The sequence below is a fragment of the Pseudopodoces humilis genome, chromosome 3, assembly GCF_049639895.1.
Source record: "Pseudopodoces humilis isolate 2021_Gansu_Grassland_sample_001 chromosome 3, ASM4963989v1, whole genome shotgun sequence".
NCBI lineage: Eukaryota > Metazoa > Chordata > Aves > Passeriformes > Paridae > Pseudopodoces > Pseudopodoces humilis.
In genome coordinates, this window is record NC_142202.1 from 106,776,102 (window position 1) to 106,796,271 (window position 20,170).

General features: G+C 40.0%; 1 protein-coding gene across 3 annotated transcripts in view; it reads left to right on the forward strand.

The window, feature by feature from the left end:
- KLHL29 (kelch like family member 29) overlaps positions 1–20,170 on the forward strand; it is a 391,153-nt gene that overhangs the window by 234,202 nt on the left and 136,781 nt on the right. For 2 of the 3 annotated variants that reach the window (XM_088052485.1, XM_088052486.1), the window contains exons 4-5: positions 12,023–12,136; positions 19,320–19,461. In XM_088052485.1, coding sequence (XP_087908611.1) covers positions 12,023–12,136; positions 19,320–19,461 — 256 coding nt within the window. The remainder of the gene's footprint in view (positions 1–12,022; positions 12,137–19,319; positions 19,462–20,170) is intronic. The other variant, XM_005521832.3, reaches the window with a different exon arrangement.

Genomic DNA, 20,170 nt, shown 5'->3' on the forward strand with positions numbered 1-20,170 from the left:
AAACACTTGGGAAACCAAGTAGCAAAGGGGATGCCAGATTACTTCTTTCTCATATCTGAAAGCTCCCAAGAAGAACCTAGCAGGAGCAGTTAGCAAGTTCGACCTGCTCTGCAGGTTGCAAATTAAATAGTCTCCTTTAATCTATTCCATGTGCTAAAATACCTCCACAGCTGAGAATGCTCAAATCCAGCCCCAGTATAGGCAGGCTGTTCATTTAGAGGTGCAAATCCTACCACAGTCATGCAGATATATTTGGTCAAGGACACTGTGATTCAAGACATGGCTCCTTTAGCACAAAGAATATCTGCAACATCTACACTCTCACTGAGACATTGCTCTGCAAAGCCCTTTTTTTAATTGAGCCAAAACTGGGATCTGAATGAGTTGTACTTGAAAGCAATTGTCTCTCTCATTTTAATTAATCAGTAGTAGTTGAATACTACTGGTTGAATAATGTATTTAATGAATAATGCTGTTGTCCATCAAATAAATTATTCAATTAATCTTTCTTTTTTGCATTAGCTAAACACTTCTATAGAAGTTTGCAAATATCCGTTGAATAATCTATTAGAATGATGCATTGCTTTTCAAAATTACGATACAACAAATAATTTTATCTATTATTCAGCCAAGTTTTCCCTTAATTAAAATTTGCATGTATATAACAACTGTTCCTGAAGAAACACAAAGGCTTTAGGTAGTAGCAGACATGAGATGGAGAGAAGTGTTTCTGTTATTTTGGGTGATTTATGTTTTTTAGCTGCTGTGGTATTGTGTTCTAAGAGTATGTCAGGGATGGCAAGAGTTCTGAAGAATCTTTTTTCTCTTTTTTTTCTTTGTTTGTTTCATTTTTTGTTTTTGTTCTGTTGTAATTGTTGCTGTTTGGTTGGTTTTGTTGGGTTTGTTCTATTTTGTTTAATAGAATTACTTTTAGACTGATCTCTAAATAAATTATATACATGTTACCAGTGAAGTGCAGCCGCCCTTGCAAGAAAAGTGGCTAGCAGTCAGTTCATTGTACAAGGGTGGAGAATGAAGAAACAGAGACTGAGGAAAAGAGCCAGTTCCACCACGGATAGATTCACATGGCAGATTCTGACATGCAGAGAGCTCTCACTCCTATCAAACAGCTCAGGGAGCCCATCTCAGAAGGGCTGACTGCTCCCATGAGGGTCCATAACTGTGGGTGACTGGGGGCCCAGCCTCCAGAACTAATATTTACACCAGTAATGTGCACAGGCACATCAGATGCCTGGACAATAATAAAAAGATTTGGTCAAAGGTCTAGTACAAGTAGAGTGATGGCTGATCACTGCTTCCTTCAGACATCAACACCAATTCTTGTGGGCAAACACAGATATTGGGGCTGGGAGGCAAAAGGGAATGTGCCCAAACTCCTTGTCCATCTTGCATCCTCTGCCTCATTTCTGCTGACATTCTAATGCACCCATGTCACATTTTTGGAGGTGACAAGCTGTCTAAGTCTGGCATTTTAAAGGCCTTTAGGTGCCTCTGGATTTTCAAGCTTCAGGTTTGGCCACTCTGACTCCATCTCTCTGGACTTGAGCAGAGATCAAGAGCACTCTCTGCCTCAGCAATTATGGAAATCCCTGCAGTGCCTCCCTGTGTTGTTCAAGACACCTGACTGCCCCTGAAGCATGGCCCTCAGAGGCATGGCCAGCTGGATGGTCCCAGGCTGAGGTGTTCTGGGAGGCCAGTGTCCTGTCCCTGAGGAGGGACTCAGGCAGTGGGAGGCTTTAGCTGTGGAATAGTGGAGCTGTGGTGCACAGGGTGGCCCACTGGACATTTTACACTCAAATTCACTTAAATTAAAGGATGGAAAGCCAGTCTTGTTTTGATTTAGAAGAGGATGGAAATCCTTTACTCTTGCAATTACATTTTTCCTTAGCTTCCAGTTAGTAAAATGAAAGAATAATTTAGAGGTTCAGAGGATCTCCTTGAAGTATAAAATAACCCAGTGAGTGCTGCATTTGGGGAGCTTGAAGACAGTCAAAGAACTACAGCTGAGGCCATTAAGGTTTTGTCTCAGCAAAATCCAGTGGGTTTTGATGTTTAGCAACTTGGTAAAGAATGCTTTTCAAAGGGAAAAAAGGGGGGGAAATGTAATATATTCAGGAATTTAAGTCCTAGTCTTTATTGCTAACCCTTGGGAATGGCTTTACAACAGCTCACCGTCTCTAGTTTTGAGTGTCTCTCAAAATGATGTAGGCTCTTGATCTAGCCAACTTGCCTGTATCTTTATATTTAAGTTGCCCTTCTTATGATTGTGGATTTAATTTAATGCAAACGGAATTGTGTCTAGGTGACATGATCAGACTGTGTTATGCAAACTCTTACATTATGACATTCCTCTCACACTAACTAAAAGCTTTGTTGCAACAAATTAATATAGAAAGGGTTATTTGTTTTGCTAGCAATAAAGGCTGTATATTTGCTGTTTAGAAGTAGTAATAAGGTTGACTTCTGCACAACCTTGGGGAAAAAGTTGTGTTATATATTTATTTTTGAAGAGTTAAAAATTAAAAATGCATCTTGTGTATGTTCAGCTGAGACGAGAGCGAAGGAGAGTACATACAAATTCCATCAAATACAATTAGCATAATCAGAGGCTGGATGAGAGCCACGAATGATTGCACAAGGGGAAAAAAAGTTGTTCCTGGGATCTTGGTACATTGCCTGAAGCTGAAAGGGACACAAAGTAGTAAGAACTATTTTTACCCAAGGGCAATTTTTGCTGATACTGCCCTTGCAAGCAGCTCTTATTTTATTATTTTTATAGATTCTTTTTCTTCCTTAAATTTGTATACTGAATTATCCATGAGGATAAATGTCAGAGTGGATTAAGATTAAATTAGGAACTAGATACTTCAAACCAAAAAACATCCCTCCTTCCTAGGCACTCCCTTTAGTTTAGTCTAGGCTTTTTTGCAGGGGGAGGAAGTTGGCTTTTTTCCCTGTAGATACACTAGGCTGCAGCTTCATAGACTGTATTTTCCTTTGAATCTTTTTACATTCAGTTTTAATGCACAGATAATTTAACTTCCAGTATCCCATCTTCTTTGGTTTAGGCCATCATTCTCTTCATAGAGTTCCTGAATTTCTTTCTTCTGCTTGTAATATAGCTGGATTATGCTCTTTGTCATTTTTCTTTCCTTTTTCCCCTCTGGTTCTGCTGCAGTGCACACAGGGGCATAGTCAGAGTTTACAATGGCTCCTACCATCCAGAAAGTGATGAGTAATTTAGACCACTTGTTATCCAGGGCTGCCAGACTCCAGCTTCTGACAGAGCCGATGGAGAGAAGTAGGTATGACACCAAAATTAGGTACCTGTATTACACTATTTAGCTGCTGCCCCTAGATCTTACCAAGTTAGTTATAATAACCCTATTGATGTTAGTGGATGAAAGCTCAGAGTTAAAAAAATTCCCCCGTGTTGTACACAGAGGCTTTGCCTATCTGCAAGACGATCTTTTCTCTCCTTGCTTCTTTTTTTCCCAAACCGGTGCTTTTTTTTCTGTCACTTTGTGTTTCATCTCTTGTTTTCTCATCATCTGCTCACCTCCTTTCCACTCCCTCTGACACATGCAAATGCTCCGGAATACATTCATGCACTCATACTTTATTAGTCTTTCTCAGATGCATACTTCTCTGGTTTTTATTTTTTGCTGGGCTTGTTTTGTTTGTCATTCTTTTTACATTTTAATGCAAAATGTGCTTAAGAGTGTCTATTTAAAACTGCAGTTGTTTAAACACTCCAAATGGTCCCTTTGGGAGGGTAGAGGAGTGCAGGGAGTACAGACAAAGGCGACTGATGATGACTTGTATGTTGCACTCCTTCCTTTGCCCACAAAACCGTGTTTATAGCATTGATCTGACCAGTTTCTGGCTCAGAGCAACTTTCAACAGTTGCTTAGTGTTCAAAATATTTTTTTAAAAATGTTAAACCCCAGTGCTTTTTCTCACTTTGTGCATTCAGAGATCTTCCCCAAGAAAAATTCCAATTGGCAGGAGTTGGTCAGTTGAGCACTACCAAGATGTTTTTGAGAAGATTTCAAGCACATACAGCTGGAAATAGAGCTCTCTTCCCAGAGGAAATGCCTGTTTTCTCAGTACAGGAAAGATTTGGGGAGGTTTTTAGATAGACCATTCTTTCCCTCTGGTACTCTTCCAGTTCAGATAATGCTACTGATGTCCCTGGGCTTACAGCTTGAGGTAAGATGCTGTGCTGGGTGTGTGACAGCTTTTCCAGACATGGAAATGTCACAAGTTTAAAGCCTCCCATTTTATGCCCTATACCTGTAAACAGGAATTTTATTCCACTGAGAAAGGCAGGTTTTTAGTTTGCCGGTGGAGTTAGCTCTCCTGGCTAGTTCTGAAAGGGCTTGAACTCCCTGAAGCTTGGTATTGAGAAAGTGTAGAAAACCAATCCAAGACCTACCTAGCTCAACCTTTGGTAAATAATTTCAGTGTACAAATTTACTCATGAAAGAGAAGGAAATTAAAATATGTCTCTAGATGACTAGTTCCAGAGGCAAATAAATAATTTTTAAATAACAGCGACAAGAGTATCTTACACTTTTCACCTCTTTAAGACTCACAAAGCTTTTTAGTCAGCAGCTGCTGTATAAAATGTGAACAGAGAAAGCTGTTTCCACGTGTCCAGCTGAATGTGGCCATGATGCAGTGAAACAGTGTGGGACTGGGTGAGAGGGCTCCTTCATCTCCTCAAAGCAAGAGGGAAATATTAGGCAGGCAGAAATGTAATTACTGGAGTTGAAACTGGACCGAGACAATGGGACTGACAACACATTCTTGGGAAATGTGCTCTTTGATCATAAATATCTGTGAAGCCGGCTTGCCAACCATATTGATTTTGGCAGTGGATTATCACTGACAGCCAGGATCTGCTGCGCTCCTGCTTAAAGCAGGGCCCTAATAGGTTTTTGGACAAGCATCCAGGGCAGTACGTAGAGAACAACTCCCAGGATACGTCCACCCCATCACAAGTTCCCTGAGTGTGTTGGGTTGGCCCCTGGAGAAGTCTTGTACTTCTCAGGTTTCACCAAGGGGAACCTTGGTGATCAGTGCCAGGATAGCAAGTCCTACACATTTGGGAAGTGCTGGCCCCACAGAGACCAGGTACAGGTGCACTGTGGAATGTCCAACCCACTGGCATTGGAAGATCTGTGCAGGTGCCCATCCTTATGCTGAGGCTGATCTGGCTCTGCTTCCATCATGAGCTTTGACCAGAATGAAAAAAAAAAGCCTGACCTGCACGACAGCTTTTTTCCTTCAAACTCTGCATTTGGGAGACAGTTGCTGGTTTTACCAAATGTAAGACCAGGGTTTCAACAGACAGCACATTAGGTGGTGATACTTAAAAGCTGCTGGTACTTTGTTCTTAAATGAAATTGAGTATAGCTCTGATGAGGCTGTTGGTTAATAAAACTTGAGAAAGTGCAAAATGATACCTGCACATCATCCAAATGATCTGTGTGAAATGCACAGAGATTGTTCCCTGGTCCTCAACTGATAATTCCAAGTCCTGCTGTAATACAAATAATAACCAGATATTTATGATAGATTAGAATTTACTTTTGGATCCATTAGCATTTCTGTTAAATCTGACAAACGATTTAGAAAATCTATATGAATTCAAAGAGCCTGTTCATCATATTTTGTGACAGCTGGGTGAATACTTGACATCTTTGTGCTCTTAAGAGAACATATGCAGAGACTCAATTTAATTTGTAGGGTTGAGGGAATTTATTTCCCTAATTTTGAGCCCACTAGCACATGATGGATTTGAAAGTTCAGTTCTAACAGGAGTATAATTGGGTTCTCATTTCACTTAGGAGCGAGCGTGATAGAAAGGGTGAAGAGAGAGATAGAGACATGAGGAAAATAAAGTAAGAAAATGAAACTGAGAATACTCTTGAAAAAAATTGCAATGAGATGGAAAAAAGAATGTAGCAATGCACAGCGTGAGAAAAAGCCCGTGCATACAAATAAGTTACTCTTTAAGGGGACAGAAGAGACAAAAAAATACATTCTTAATCATAGCGCCAAATGTCTTTTGGCTGAGAAGAGCTGATGCTTTAAAATTTACTCACTGTCATAGCTGAAAACAAAGACAAAATATTAAGTGTCTAAGTTGTGGGTAGGGAGAGATGGATGTTTCTCTAAATACTTTCTTGAGCTCAGTAAGTAAAGCAGCTCATCAAATGTTCAGTCTTGCAAAGACAGTCCTTCAGCATGAGTGTTTGTGCAAACAGTGAGCTGCAAGGGAAGGACACATGGCCATGGCCATGCAAACCAAATCCCATGGGTGAATATCTACCTTGCTGACCAGCAGTTGTTGTGTCATGTGTCCTGTGGTGGCAAAGGTCCTGTGGACAAAGACCATCTCACACGGCAGAGGTCAACTACCACAACACTTAGCTTGGTCTGTTCCCTGCATTCAAGGAAATGGGGCCAGTACAAGTGCTGGAGTCCTGTAAGGTGGCAGGATGGGCGTGATGTCTGCTGGCAGTTACACAGAGAACATAATTAGAGATGGAAGTGGCACTGTACCAAGTGATAGTGAAGGATTCTTCCTCTACAGTTCCTGAATACTTTCATAAGAGACAAAGATTTGGATTTCTTGATTTGGATCTGACCTGCTTACTACACATGCTTTGCCTTCTGTTCAGTCAGACTACAGCAGCTCCTTTTCTTACCATTTTTAAAAGCTGGGTAAACCCTCTGCTTTGGCCCTTAATGTGCACAGTGGGGTCAGTGACAGTGTAGGTTTCTTGTGTCCCTGTGCTGCTGAGGACTGCTGCCATATGAGCAGCACATCCAGTCGATGTCCTTCCTCATCCCATGCAACATGTGGGGCCAGGATTCACAAGCAGCACAGCATGCCAGCATTCTAAAATAGCTTTATTAACAGTCCTTAGGGAATACCTCTCCATATCCTTCATTTATCTTTTAAATTAATCACTTAGCAGAAAAAGAGGGAAGGAATTGAGTTTGGTTTCAGTCTAACTTAGCATTTATATTTTCCAAATTACTTCTAAACGAGCTGGCTTCTGATGTCCCAGGATGTGTTGGTGTGTTCTTTTGCCTCACATCGGACACGAAGTCCCTTTGCAGCTGGTCCAGTTGAACCAGCGTGAACCCAAGGCATTTGAAGGTAAATCTCTGTTCAGTGCTGTAGGACCTTGTCAGCTGCTCAAGCTTTAGCTTAGTACACAGCAAATAAAAGTACTTCTCCTGTCATACTTGTATTTGCTTTCATTTTTAGGCAAGAGCTACATTTTCAGCTGTATCACTGGCAACTTTCATTAACTCTCCTTGTTGAAAAGTAGCTTTTTCATCTTTGTGCTTTACTAACGTTGTAGAATTAAATGGGTTTTTCTGTCTTTTTGATTGTATCCTGATATTCTGTCACCTTTTGATCTCTGTGTAGTGCACATAGACTGGAAACTTCTTAATGTACAGACTCCTGGGGAAGGAGGGTGTGTGGGGGTGTATTTTTTTCTTTAGAGGGTGCCTACTGTGGCACAACCCCACTTTGGTAATGTGAAATAATAGTTATTAGTAGTATTAGTATTAGTATTAGTATTAGTGTTAGTATTAGTATTATTTCTTTCACATTAATTTTGTTTAAAGTGTATTGAGAACTCTAGGAAGAGAGGGCAATAGTAACCTACAGACACACCCAATGGCCCAAAGTACTAATACATTTCTGACTTTATACAGCAACTTCTCCTTAATCCAATCACTGGTTAATTTAATCCTGTTTCCTTTGATTGGATCCCCTGGAACCAAGTAATTTGTATTGTGTTTTAGTCTGGTATTTCTGATCATTGTCTTTGTTAATTTGATTAGGGTTGATTGAACCAGTCGTTGAAAATAAATCATATAATTAATCAAATGCAGCATTGGAAAAGCAGGCCCTCAGTCAGTCTTTCAGCTTTTACCTCTTGTTTTTTTTCCCCAGTATATGAAGCTTGGACTACTTTTAGAAAAAGAAGGTGAACCTTTTTATAGCATCCACATCTCAATAATAGAAGGGGAAGGAGATAAAGATACATACATCTATATACATATGCATATTTAATTGATGGAATGGAATGGAATGGAATGGAATGGAATGGAATGGAATGGAATGGAAGTCATTCAGTGGGAAGGGACCTACACTGTCATTCCATCTAACTTCATATCTCCTCTCAAAGCATCTCAATGTCATAAATTTTGTGACCCTTTCTGAGAAAAGCATGTTTGGTGGAAGATCTTGCTTAATGACTCAACTGTCTTGCTAACTCAGTGGTTTTAAGAAACTCAAAATGTGATCTATGTTTGAATTTGGCACAGAATCATCACTAAAGAAAATACAAGATATGGCTCTGTGCTTTATTCTAATAACATCTGGATAGTCTGTTACAGTCAGTGCTTGTCTGAAGCTAACAGTCACTCCAAAACCTGTGCTCTGAGTGGAAAGGAGATTTTGGATTCACAACAAAAATTATTTTGATCTGCACCTGTTGTGTGGAAAGCATTCCTCTTAGGTTTTTTTCAGAGTAGGTATGTGGTCCCATTTTGCTTCTTCTCTCAGTCTGATCAATAGCTGTGACCAAATTTGGCCATTTTGATCCGCACTGTTAGATATTTACAGATTTGTGTTCTACCTGAAGCTTTATTACAAGAGAAGCTCAGTTTGTATTCTGGAGGCAATGGTTGTACAGGAAGAGCTAGAACTCCCCTTGCTCTCCTGAAAGCCACAGCAAGTTCAGCAGGGGACACACTGCCTCATAAGGGGTATTACCTGCAGTGACCCCAGGCTGGCCTCCCTGGCAGTTCATCCAGGGGGAATACAAGGGCACTGTCTGCCCTGCACCCATCCTAGCAGGAATAGCAGCTTCTGATGGACCATGACCTGCAACAGCAGAGGGGGAGAATTAGGAAGATCAGATAACGACTTGCTGTTGTAGGTGAGGTATCCCTACCAAAGGTCATTTAATTTTAGCTTGTCCTTCCCTTCATGGCTTACAGAACCAACTTGTGTTATTTAGTGCTCACAATAACCTCTCTCTTTCTCCCTGTCACCTTGACATTTCTTGAGTGGGAGATTATTTTTAGAGGTGGTTTACTTTGTGTTAACTTCCTGGGAGCAAAGAGAGTGTGAAGTTTTATGTTTTTTGTAACATGAATTTTCTTTAAAAGATACACAACAGGGGATTTTCAAAACAGAAAAGTCTTTAGCCAAACTTGTATCCTTGTTGGATTTCCTCTTAAGTAGTGCAATGGCTCAAGCTGGATGCCAAGAAGAATTTAATCTTAAAATAATAAAAAGTACAGGAATGCAAATCGGTGAAGGAAATGTAAGTAGAGCTTAGTCTTGATGGTACCCATTTATCCTTGGATGACAGAGGAGTGTTTAGCATCACAAGTTGCCATGAACAGAGTAGTACTAAAGGATCATCCAGTTCACACCCAAAATGAGAATGAGGTGTCTGGAAAAAATGTGCAGTGATGTAGCACAATTCTGACAGGTGTACCAGTAACACTAGACCGAGCTATACCATTATCAGTTTTGCTTTAAATCATGTGGCTGTGGACAGCGAAGTATGTCTAATAGCCATTTGGTAGATTTATATCTTGGGATGCAATGTGTTTGCCATAAATCTTTTAGAAGGATGGTGGTTGAGGCACCTGAGGCAGTCATGCTAGTCCACGAATCCATTCTGCTGAAAGAAAACAGGAGAACTGGGCAGCTTCCTATGGGTAGCATGGAGATACAGAAACAAAATGAGCAGGAATGCTTTGATGTAAAACCTACAGAGCAGAAGAATTGGAGAAAACAGTGACTGTGTTACCAGCAAAAGCTTATATTAGCACTCTATTATAAATCAGATTAAATGACTGCCTCACTGCCTGATCCTGCACTGAACTCCTTGTGTTATTAAAGCTCTGAATCTGAATGGAAACAGGGTTGTGTCTTGAAATCTCATTCCCAAAAAACATCTGCCAGTCACGTCTGGTCAGAACAGCTTGGGGAATGTTTACCTTCTTTTAGGAACCAACTGGGAGATTGATGGGCTCGAGCTGGTTTTGCACAAACTTGTTTGAATCTTAAAAGGCATTTTCATCTGTCTTCACAGAGGAAAAGGTTTTAATAACAGAGAAAAATAGCTTTTAATAAGAATCATTGAGATCCGTGATTTTGGGTTAAAAGGAAATGCAGTATATTGTTTTAGTGTTTTTCACTGTGTAATACATTCGCATTTCTCCTACACAACCAAAAATTTTAACAAGACCAGAGCAATTACAGGAATACCCAGATTTTAGACATTACCTTGGATGTAGAAAAAGGGATAGATTATTAAAATGCAGAGTCTCTGAGAGATACAGCGCTCAAATGCTGTTTTTCACATCTTAATTTTAGTGACTGCATAACCTACCTCCATAAGATGCTCTTAATTAAACATTTCAATAGAATTTGAATAAAGTCTAATATATCTGGGATTCCTCCTCCACTCCCTAAAATATGATGTGAAATGTATTAGTCTTAATGCACATATCCCAGAGCTAATTGTTTTATCTTGTAAATCAGTTTCTCATCTTTTTCACAGCTTTTGCTTTCATATATAAAAAATAAATAAATTCTTGATTGAAAAGTCTTTTTTGTTTTGCAGTCGAAAAAGGGGGAGGGGGTCATCTTTCTAAGTGCAAAAGGATTTTTAGTTCTTTTTAATTATTTACAAATGCTGAATTAAAGGACAGCAGAGTTTAAATTATGCATTAAATTAGCATGTTACTGAGGGAAGACACTCAAAGAAAGTTGAAATTTTTTAATTCTTGTGATCCAAATTCAGCCACAATTTAATAGCTCAATTGATGTTGATGAACTTAAGGCAGTGATAAATCTGGACCTATAGGCTTATTTTTCTTTTTGCTGTGAAAGGTAAGCATGCTGTTTTTACAGTACTGTCTGTCCTTTTGCTTGAGAGTTGACTGAGTATACTTTGATCCTTTTTTTAGAAAAAGAATTCTCTGTTCTCCCTTAAAGAAAGCTTCCTGAGACCTGGATCAGATTATGAAAACTAAAGTGAGCACACAAAAGTGCTTGTTAGAAAGTGAAATATATGTGCAAACTAAATGTGCCCTTGATGATAGCCTTATTGATCAAGCCAAGTTAATAAATCACTAATATCACGCAGCACTGTTCAACACTCACAGGCTTATATTGGTTTTCTTTTTTTTTTCCCCTTTCTTTTTATGTGCCTGCTGTGTAGGCAGAGAACATGCACTTTCCTGCCACGGACTGTGTGCTACAATTGAAATACTGAGTTCAGAGGGCTTGAATATCAAATGTTGGCATCCAGTACAACAAAAGGGAACTTTTACAGCAGAAACTTAATACTGGGATTGGAGCATTTTACTTCCTAAGTATTTCTCTCTTTCTTTCTAATGCTTCAGGCCCTCTTACAGAATGAAATTTGCAGTCTTGTTTAGATAATTAAAAGAATTCAATGGGAAATTTGGCATGAAAATGCCATATGGAGTGGCTTCTGAACCTAGCAATAGCCAGCATTTGCATTCAAGATAAATGATTAGTTTTCAAGAAGTCTGCCTTTTAGGTTGTTCTTCAGTTGCTTTGCCAGTACGTAAGGGCAACATCCTTTGTGCAGCCTTGGGATTCTGGTCTGATAAGCACTTACTCCGTTGTTGCCCATATTTCCTTAAGCCCTCTGACAAAAAGCACTTATGATGAACTGGATTTATCTGCCCGTGCCATGGGATGCCTGCAGGATCTCTGAGAGCCCTCTCGCGTTGTGCAGTGCATGTTCTCTGTAGCTGCTGCGTTGTTCCCAATGCCGCGTGTTTTCTCCTCCGTCGTGAGATGATTTTGCATTCGTAGCTATGCTCTGATTTGGGGTTGATCTGCATGCAGACCGTGTTAGCAGAGGAGGTTCTGCTCAGGCTAAAGTGGGGCTTCTGTGCTCGAACCCAGTGTCGTGCGCTGATGTCCCTGGTGTCCTGGAGCAGCAAGTGTCGCAGCCGGGACCTTGGTTCGATACCTCAGCTCCGTTCCCTGATGTTCTCGCTGAGAAACGAAGGCAGCTGGGTGAGTACCTGAGCCTCTGCTGGTGCAATTTGCCAAGACAGAATATAAAGTAGCATTTATGCAGCACTTCTTGTCATTTCATGGTCCTGCATTCATTCCTTGCTAATGACTGGAGCACTGTTGTGAGAACGCTGGTTGTACTGAGCAGTCAACCACCAGAAAGAAATAGATACCACCTGTAGTCTATTCACAACCCTTTTCTATTCTGTCTTTCTCTCTCCCATAATCTCATTCCTTCCCTTCATGAGCCTGCAGCTAATGGATGTCTTAGAAAGGGTGAATGACAGAAGCAATTGACCTTTTCCCACTATGGAGTTATCTTCCATTGCATTGTCAAAGCTTGGGAATTTGGGTTGTCTTAGTTATGAAACTAGCCAAGGCTCAGTCCAGGAAAGTTGGGGATGATTTTGGTGGTGGGAGGGAGCTGGACATGCTCATACATGTGCCTTCTTATCAGCTCACAAACTGAGTGGTGAGAAGCTCTGCTCTCCATGGAGCCAGGATCGGGGCTGGGTAAAGGTGCTGATGCTGTGCTGGTCTGGAACTCCTGCAAATGGGTGGAATGCACCTCACTAAAGAGAGAAGCAGCAATACATTTCATTAGTTCAATAAGTTCAGTGGAATTTAACAAAGTTTAACAGTGGTTAAGTAAGGTTAAGTAAGTTTGATGGTGAGGTTCACCTTATTAATTACTGCATGGAAGAAGTGCACAAATGCAAACTGTTAGAACCAAGTTAAAATGTTTTGCACAGAGACTGGAAATGTAAAATGGTAAGGAAGATCCTCCTGATGAGTCACAAGGTACAGAGTGGTAGAACTTAGCTGCAGCCAGGTCCAGTCTGAGTCTCAGACAAAGGTCTATATCTAATGAAGGAAATGCAACGACTGAAGAAGAGCCTTCTGTTGAGTCATAAGGTTCAGAGTGGACCCACTTGCTCCTTATGGAGCCTTGGTTAGGTCCAGTCTTAGCTTCAGACTTGGACAAGGGGTTATATCTAATGGAATTATCTATAATAAGTTGATAATTAATATTGAGTAGCTACATGAATTAATAATGTTTCATTAGTATTAATTTAGGTTCCTGACAGATCTGCCATTGGTTAAAGGTCTCGCTGTCTCAAGGAGACTTCTTGAGAGTTGTCCCAGCTCAAGGAAAGATCACCACCATGCAAGCAGGCTGCCTGGCCAGAAGAGCTCAAGAAGGCTCACTTAGGCTGTCATATTTATGGAATAAAGTGGCTGGGTTATAGTCCAATTGCATGTGATGGAAAAGGTATGCATGAGTCTCCTTGTAACCACAAATTTCTTTGTTCCTTGATTAATGAGTCTTGCAAAAGCCATCAGCTATTCATGTGTTAATCGCATGATCAATGTTCCAAGCTCGTGTGCATTGATGCCCACTTTGTCACTGTTTCCTTCATAGTTTTTCAGAGAACAAGTTGAAACTAGAGAAGTTCTTGGCATGGACATGGATCAGACCTTTACTTCCTTTGCAGCCTGTACCAAAGTACCACAGTTTGATTAAGGGGTGGAGTGCATCCATCACAGGGATGTGGGTCCATGGCACTCATGGGTTTCTCCAAGCCTGTGTCATTAACCTCGAGGTGGGGAGTGTTTTTAAATCTCTGCAAAGCAAAAACAGGTGCAGACTTTACCCTGCTGCTGAGCCGTGTGTCTCTGAACTAAGGCTGTGCCATAGTGCTCTGGAGCTCACCCTGACTGGTGGCTCCTTGCTTTATGATGTTTAAGGAGTTTAAGTATTAAATTGTTCTGTGAGCTCAAGAGGGAACTTAGACTTCTTTTGTCTTTTATGCAGGATAGTAACAATTTGCCTATGAGTTAACTGTATTACTCTCTTTCTTGTGGCTCCCACATTAGTTTTGGGAAGAGAAAAACAACTCTGTGTCATCGCAGAATTGCTTGGTGATGGGAACTGTAAGGTAGATGAGTTCTCTCCACCCATGAGCAAGTCCTTGAATGAGGTTTTACTGCAGGAGTGTTCTTTCTGTTCCTCTTGCACACTGGCTTGTCAGTATCTCTTAGGTTTTTAATATGCTACAGTACATCCGTCTCTTAAAACAACAATTTGATTCCTACAGTCCAGCCACACAGCCAGTGCTAGGGAGATATTGTTGTCATCACTGCATCTTTAAAAGCTCTACTTCCATCCTTAAGAGCTACTTTGGCAATGGACTAATCTCAGAAATACACTTGGGTCCTGTCCAGCACTGTATAGGAATTTACTCCAGATGAAGATTTATCCCTGTATGGTTCAGATTTTACATGCGTGCCTACAAATAATATCTGTTTCATGCAATATTTAACAGTAGGAACTACAAATTAGACCATAAACTCTTCAGTGCAGAGACCACAAAACTTTTTAGAGTATCAGACACATTGAGACTTTAAACCCAACCAGGGCCACCAGTCATTACCAGTTAGAGACATAGAGAACAGCTTTAAAAGGAATTCCCTCATTAAACTGAAGTTGCTTTTACCCATGACAGGTCATAAAACCTAAATCTGTGGGAGGGAATGTTTGCCTCTGTGCATGCATGTATCTTAACCATTTTAATTTTCAATGGGAAGATAAAATAGACTGGCTTGCATATTAGATACATTATCTTGGTATTAAGCTGCCATTCCCAATCTCTTTTGGAAAACTGGAACAGAGATTTGCTATGTCTCATTCATCACTTTAAATGAAGGCCTTAGTAAAACAATTTTGATTGCTAGGAATCACAAATAGTATCCCTCTTTCCAGATTAGTTCTTTTTTGCTCATGAACTGTTAGACTAGGTCTTAACGCCCTGAGCCATAGCAGGATGTATGTCAGTGGTTCCACAAGCTCTGGGGAAGTTGCTCAAATGTGTTTATAAGGACCTTCCAGGAAGTGCTTGGTGGTGTTGAGCCTGGGAAGATTGTATTGGAATTTTTGTTGCTGGATTTTTGTGGGTTTTATGTTGGGTTTTTAAGTCCACTAACATACTCTTTGATGCTGTTAGTAGTACAATATGGTTTATATTTCCATTGATGTAAAAAAGGCCTTACTAAAAGTTTAGATCTTACTTCACTACAGGTTTGTAAGGCTTAGGACTTAAAGTCAGACTTAGTTGCATCTATTGCCTCCTCAACACCTAAGAGTAGCCATATACAGCCATGTTGCTGTATATACCAAATCACTAATTCCCTATCTTTAACATCACTTTTGATGGCTGTGAACTCATGAACTTTCTTGTGGATATTCTGGAAAGCCCCATGAATCTGAAGGTTTTAATATTTTAATATAATAAGGTTCAGCAGACTAGCTGTACAACAATTACTGTTGTCCAAGGGGCATGGTTTATGACCGCTTGAGCTACAAAAAATTGGCAGTCCGGCAGCTTGTCTGTGTTAGTCTCATGTAATTCCAGAATTGTTCTGTCTTGCTCTCTTCTGCTTGTACATCTGTATTGCAGTTAATTTCCTTAAAACTGGGGGACTACTCCCTTCTGGAGTTCAGAGTGGCAGGTGATGAAATGCAGACTTCATCTGAACATTTTTATTGGTTCTTAATGGTGGCTTCAAACTAAAGAAGGAAATAATCCTGAGATTTGATTTTGGGGTACTTTATCCATGACAAAGAGCACAAATCAAACATTTTATGGGTGCTAGAAAGATGCTGATGATTCCTTAAGTAGTCTTTGTAGTCTGCCAGGAATTCTAGGCAATTAACTAGCCAGTACTACTGTTGACTAGCCAGGCTTTAACACACCTTTTAGAAACCTTTTGGTCTTTTAATGTAAATAGACTTTTGGCAGAGATATATACCCTCTAGATTTTGTAATGCATTTCCTTTTTTCATGTGTTCTATGTTTAATTCAAACAAGCATCTGACATGAAAGCTAAAGATAAAAGTGTAACATAGTACAATTAGTTTCTGTGAAGTCTGGATCACTAATGGAACACAGCTCTTCCCCCTGCACAACTAGCATAATACAGGCCATTTTTTGGTCATTTGTGTTGTACATTAAAAGCATCAAATAGAGTCTTGGGCCTGAGTGAATGGACAGAAAGTTCCTTTGTTTGATAAGGCTGGAAATAATTTCGCTTTCCTGAGACGCAAATGGGTAATTGCTGCAATCAGATCAGAGACATATAACACTTGTAATGTAACCCTTCATGTATTAAGAAAAATAAAGCAGAAATTAGATCAGAGACCAGAAGTATGTTTATATTTTAAAAGGAAGTTCAGTAAGCTGTTTCTCTGTTTCCACCACCATTACTGTCTGTGTTTCATGGACATGTGTTGTGATTTCATACCAACTGATCTCTGGCACTTTCTGATCAAACAAACATAAGTTCAAGAGTACAGTTTGAAAGCAACCTACTGGATTTGTGTGTTTAAATTCACCGAGCTTCTAAGAAGCAAGTTTGTGAGCATGTTTAGTAAAAGAAAATCTGGTATTTAGTGAAAGTGAAGGAGAAGCATTTATTGACAGTAAACCTTATAACCTCCTTCCTCTTTTTTAATGCTTAGAGTATGGAATTTAGATCTAGATTTAGCTGCAGACTCTACCACTTTCATATGTATGTGGTATGGTACTCTCGGTTTTTTGGAAAACAAGTTCCAAAATAAGCAACTGGATTTTTGTAGGATTTAGGAGAGCTGTGATATGTGGTAACATATTCCCTTCTTTACCCATTATGGGTAAAACATACAGCTTATTTTAAAAGTGTAGCATGTGTGTCTTTCTGTATTATTTAAGGTAGAGGAATATTTTATTTTCTTATTTTAGATCAACACTGGTTTAAAGCAGCTTGGGAATGTAACAAAGTTAAACAGGATGTTGCCTGTCTTGACAATGCCTCACAATGATAAGTGTGTATTTCAAATCCACTGGTAAGACCCAGTTCATACAACAAAGAAATGCAACACACAGATGCCACATGTGGAACACACAGAGCATGATTCGGGTTACGAATCCTCCTTTTGGTTCCTAAAAATGTCCATTTCTCTATATTGCATTTTCTAAAGCTTTACTTGAGAATAAATATTGGTGTTTCTGGGGAAGTATTTTAGCTGATAAATAGGCAGAAAATACTGGTGGTTCTTTTATTTATTTATTTACTTACTTACTTATTTATCTACTGCAGAGTGCTTTGGCTGCTGTTAAACAGTTCAGCTAGATCCAAAGGGATACTGCTAACATGGACTGGTAAACCACCAGCAGTGTTATATCCTCCTGTGACAAATACCTTGTACAATGTAAAAGCTAAAGGTATTCAGATTTATCATTTTCTCAGGACAATTTATAAATAGAAAGCATTTCAAAGCTGAGACTTATTTCTTCCCCTCCTGCCTTTTCTTCACCATGAATAGAGCAGAGCTCTTAAAGCTCTTGACTGTCTGCATGTCCTCTCTTTATATCTTTTCTGATGCCTTTTTATTTCAATTGCAAAAGTTATAGAGGTAGTCAAAATTGTGGGGACAGAAGTAAATGTGAATCTAAAACCAGAATATCATTGTCCTTGGTGCAAATAGAATTGAAAAAAACCAGAAAAATTACATTAAAAAATAAAAAAAACCCCACAGCCCCCAAACTATGGAAAAGAATAAATTGATGAGTTTGGAAAAATAACAGTCATAGGAAATAATATATTAAGAATCACATTTTCCTGTCTTCATCTGAATTTAACAAAGTTTAGAATTCCCTACTGGGGGAAATATTCCTATTGTGGCTTCTGGGAGCAAAGAGAGCAGCCCAGCAAAACCTGTGTCCTCTGTGAAGGTCTGCACGCACAACTCCTGACCCCAGGAGCCCACTGAGGATAAAGCTCAGGTAGAAAAGGGAGTGGGTGTCAGGAGATGTCAGAGGCTCTTGTGTGAAGTGGGGAACACTGGAATAGGGCAGGTGTTGGTGGGGAAGAAGGGCAGGCAGGAGGAAGCAAGCACCTCAAGGTGGATTTAAAAACAGGAGGACTGACTGATTGGCTTGGGGAAGGTGTGAATGAATTTGCAGAGGGCATGAACGGGTTTGCTAATGACTTCCTTTCATGGGCTGATCGAGGTACTCATCCTGAGTGAGCAGGCTGCTGGTGTTGACAAGAGATTTCATTGGTACAATGTGACCCAGGGCATTTATGGAGCTGCTGTAACCCCATCTCCGACCTAAATTACTTCCCAGATGTGAGGCAAACAAACAATCGCTCAGACTGGTCTCATGTTCTTTATGGCTTCACTCTTCAGTACTCACTCAGCAATAGGCAGCTGGTTCCATTTGCTTGGCTTAGAGGTTCTGACACCAGTAAAAACAAAAGAAAAACAAAAAACTTTTAATCTTCCAGCAATTAAATTACACAGCAGACTTAAATAAATGAGACCTGTTGGAGCACCTTTGTTTTCTACAAGCCTTTTCTCAGCAAAAGCATTGTTTGAGAAGGTCCCCTCAAATTGCAGCAGGGGTCTGGTGTAGCAATTAATCCATGTGATAGTTTCTTCATCAAGAGATCTCTTTCAGATCATGTCTGATTTGATGATTATTCAGCCCAAATCCTTTCTCTTCTTTACAGTTATTTTAACCTCTCTGAAGACCTGCCAACATACCCACTTTAGCAGCCAGTGATGTTATGCTGCTTTTTTTTATTGGCATTCAATTTCAAGGGTTGACAGACAGTAAATACGAAGACTTCTCTTTACTGTTCTACAGTAATTTGTTCTGCAGTTGTAAATAAGTCTCTCTTGTTCTGCCTCCTGCTAAACAAAACTCACTATTTTTGGAATAAATTCAGCAAACAGAAGATTGTTCCATTTTATGTAGCTGCCATTGAGTAGATATTACCATATCTGGGTTGTTGTTTGTTGGGTTGGTTTTTTTTCTTTTATTTTTGTGGCAAATGAAGCAACTTATTTCTGAAAATACTAGTTTGTTGTGGATTTTTTTTAAGGTAGATCTGTTACATTTCCAGAAGCATTTTTTTCAAATATATTGTATTTCCATATGGACATCTCATGCAAGCCTGGAGGACAATCACAAAGTCACGGAACTGTCAGGGTTGGAAGTGACCTATGGAGATCTTACAGTCCAGCCCCCAAATGAATGATATCTAAAGATCTTAGGATCCTCTTGGACTGTAACAAAGCAAGCTACTAATCCAAATAGTCAAAACATTTTTATTCTGTATTTTTCTTTCTCTCTGGTAGACACCTTGCATTTCCAAGACTGAAAATCAGCCTCAAGGACTTGCAACAAGCGTCAGGTGGGGACAGACACCCATCAATCAGTCCACGCCCTGGGACACTGATGAGCCTCCATCTAAACAGATGAGGGAGAATGAAAACCCAGGTATGTCTCTAATCTTATTTGTAATTCTACCAGGGAAAATCGTTCAAAGCAAATTCAATGCACTATCTCCGTTTGCCTCTGTAAGTTAGACTTCATTGTGAGCCCTTTATTTTTTCTTTAGCAGGGGTTTTCCCTCATTGTAAAGACCCCTCAAGTTTCTTCTGTGCTGGGGCTGATATGAATGTATTAAGATGCTGCAAGTTCATTAGAGCGGGTTTTTTTTTAACCTTCTCTGCCTTCACTAGGGGGAAAGGCACTCTGTAATACTTTAAGACTTCTTTTATGTCCAGAACTACCTGAAATGATTTCCAGCTTCCAGACACATATCATACATTGTGCTACTATGCCAGACGCCTAATTACAATGTCTTTGTAGTGGCTGGAGCACCATTATTATACACACAGAGTGTTTGTCAGGGAGCCGTGAAAGCACAGTGGGAAAAGAGGTTAATTTTCTTGGAAGCGTGCGCTAAAGCTGCATAAAGTGCAAAATACATAAAACCGCAAACATGCCGCATGTCACCTGACGAGTATTTTAACGATTGTGCTCACATCGCTGCAGCAATTTTATGCACTTACTGCTTGGGAATGGCTCCAGATCCCAAGCTGCTTTAGGTATTGTGCAGCGGGGCGTGTCAGCGCCATCCATGGGTGCGGGAGGGGAAGGATGAGGGTGTCGATGTCTGTTCTTCCCCCATGCCAAGCCCACC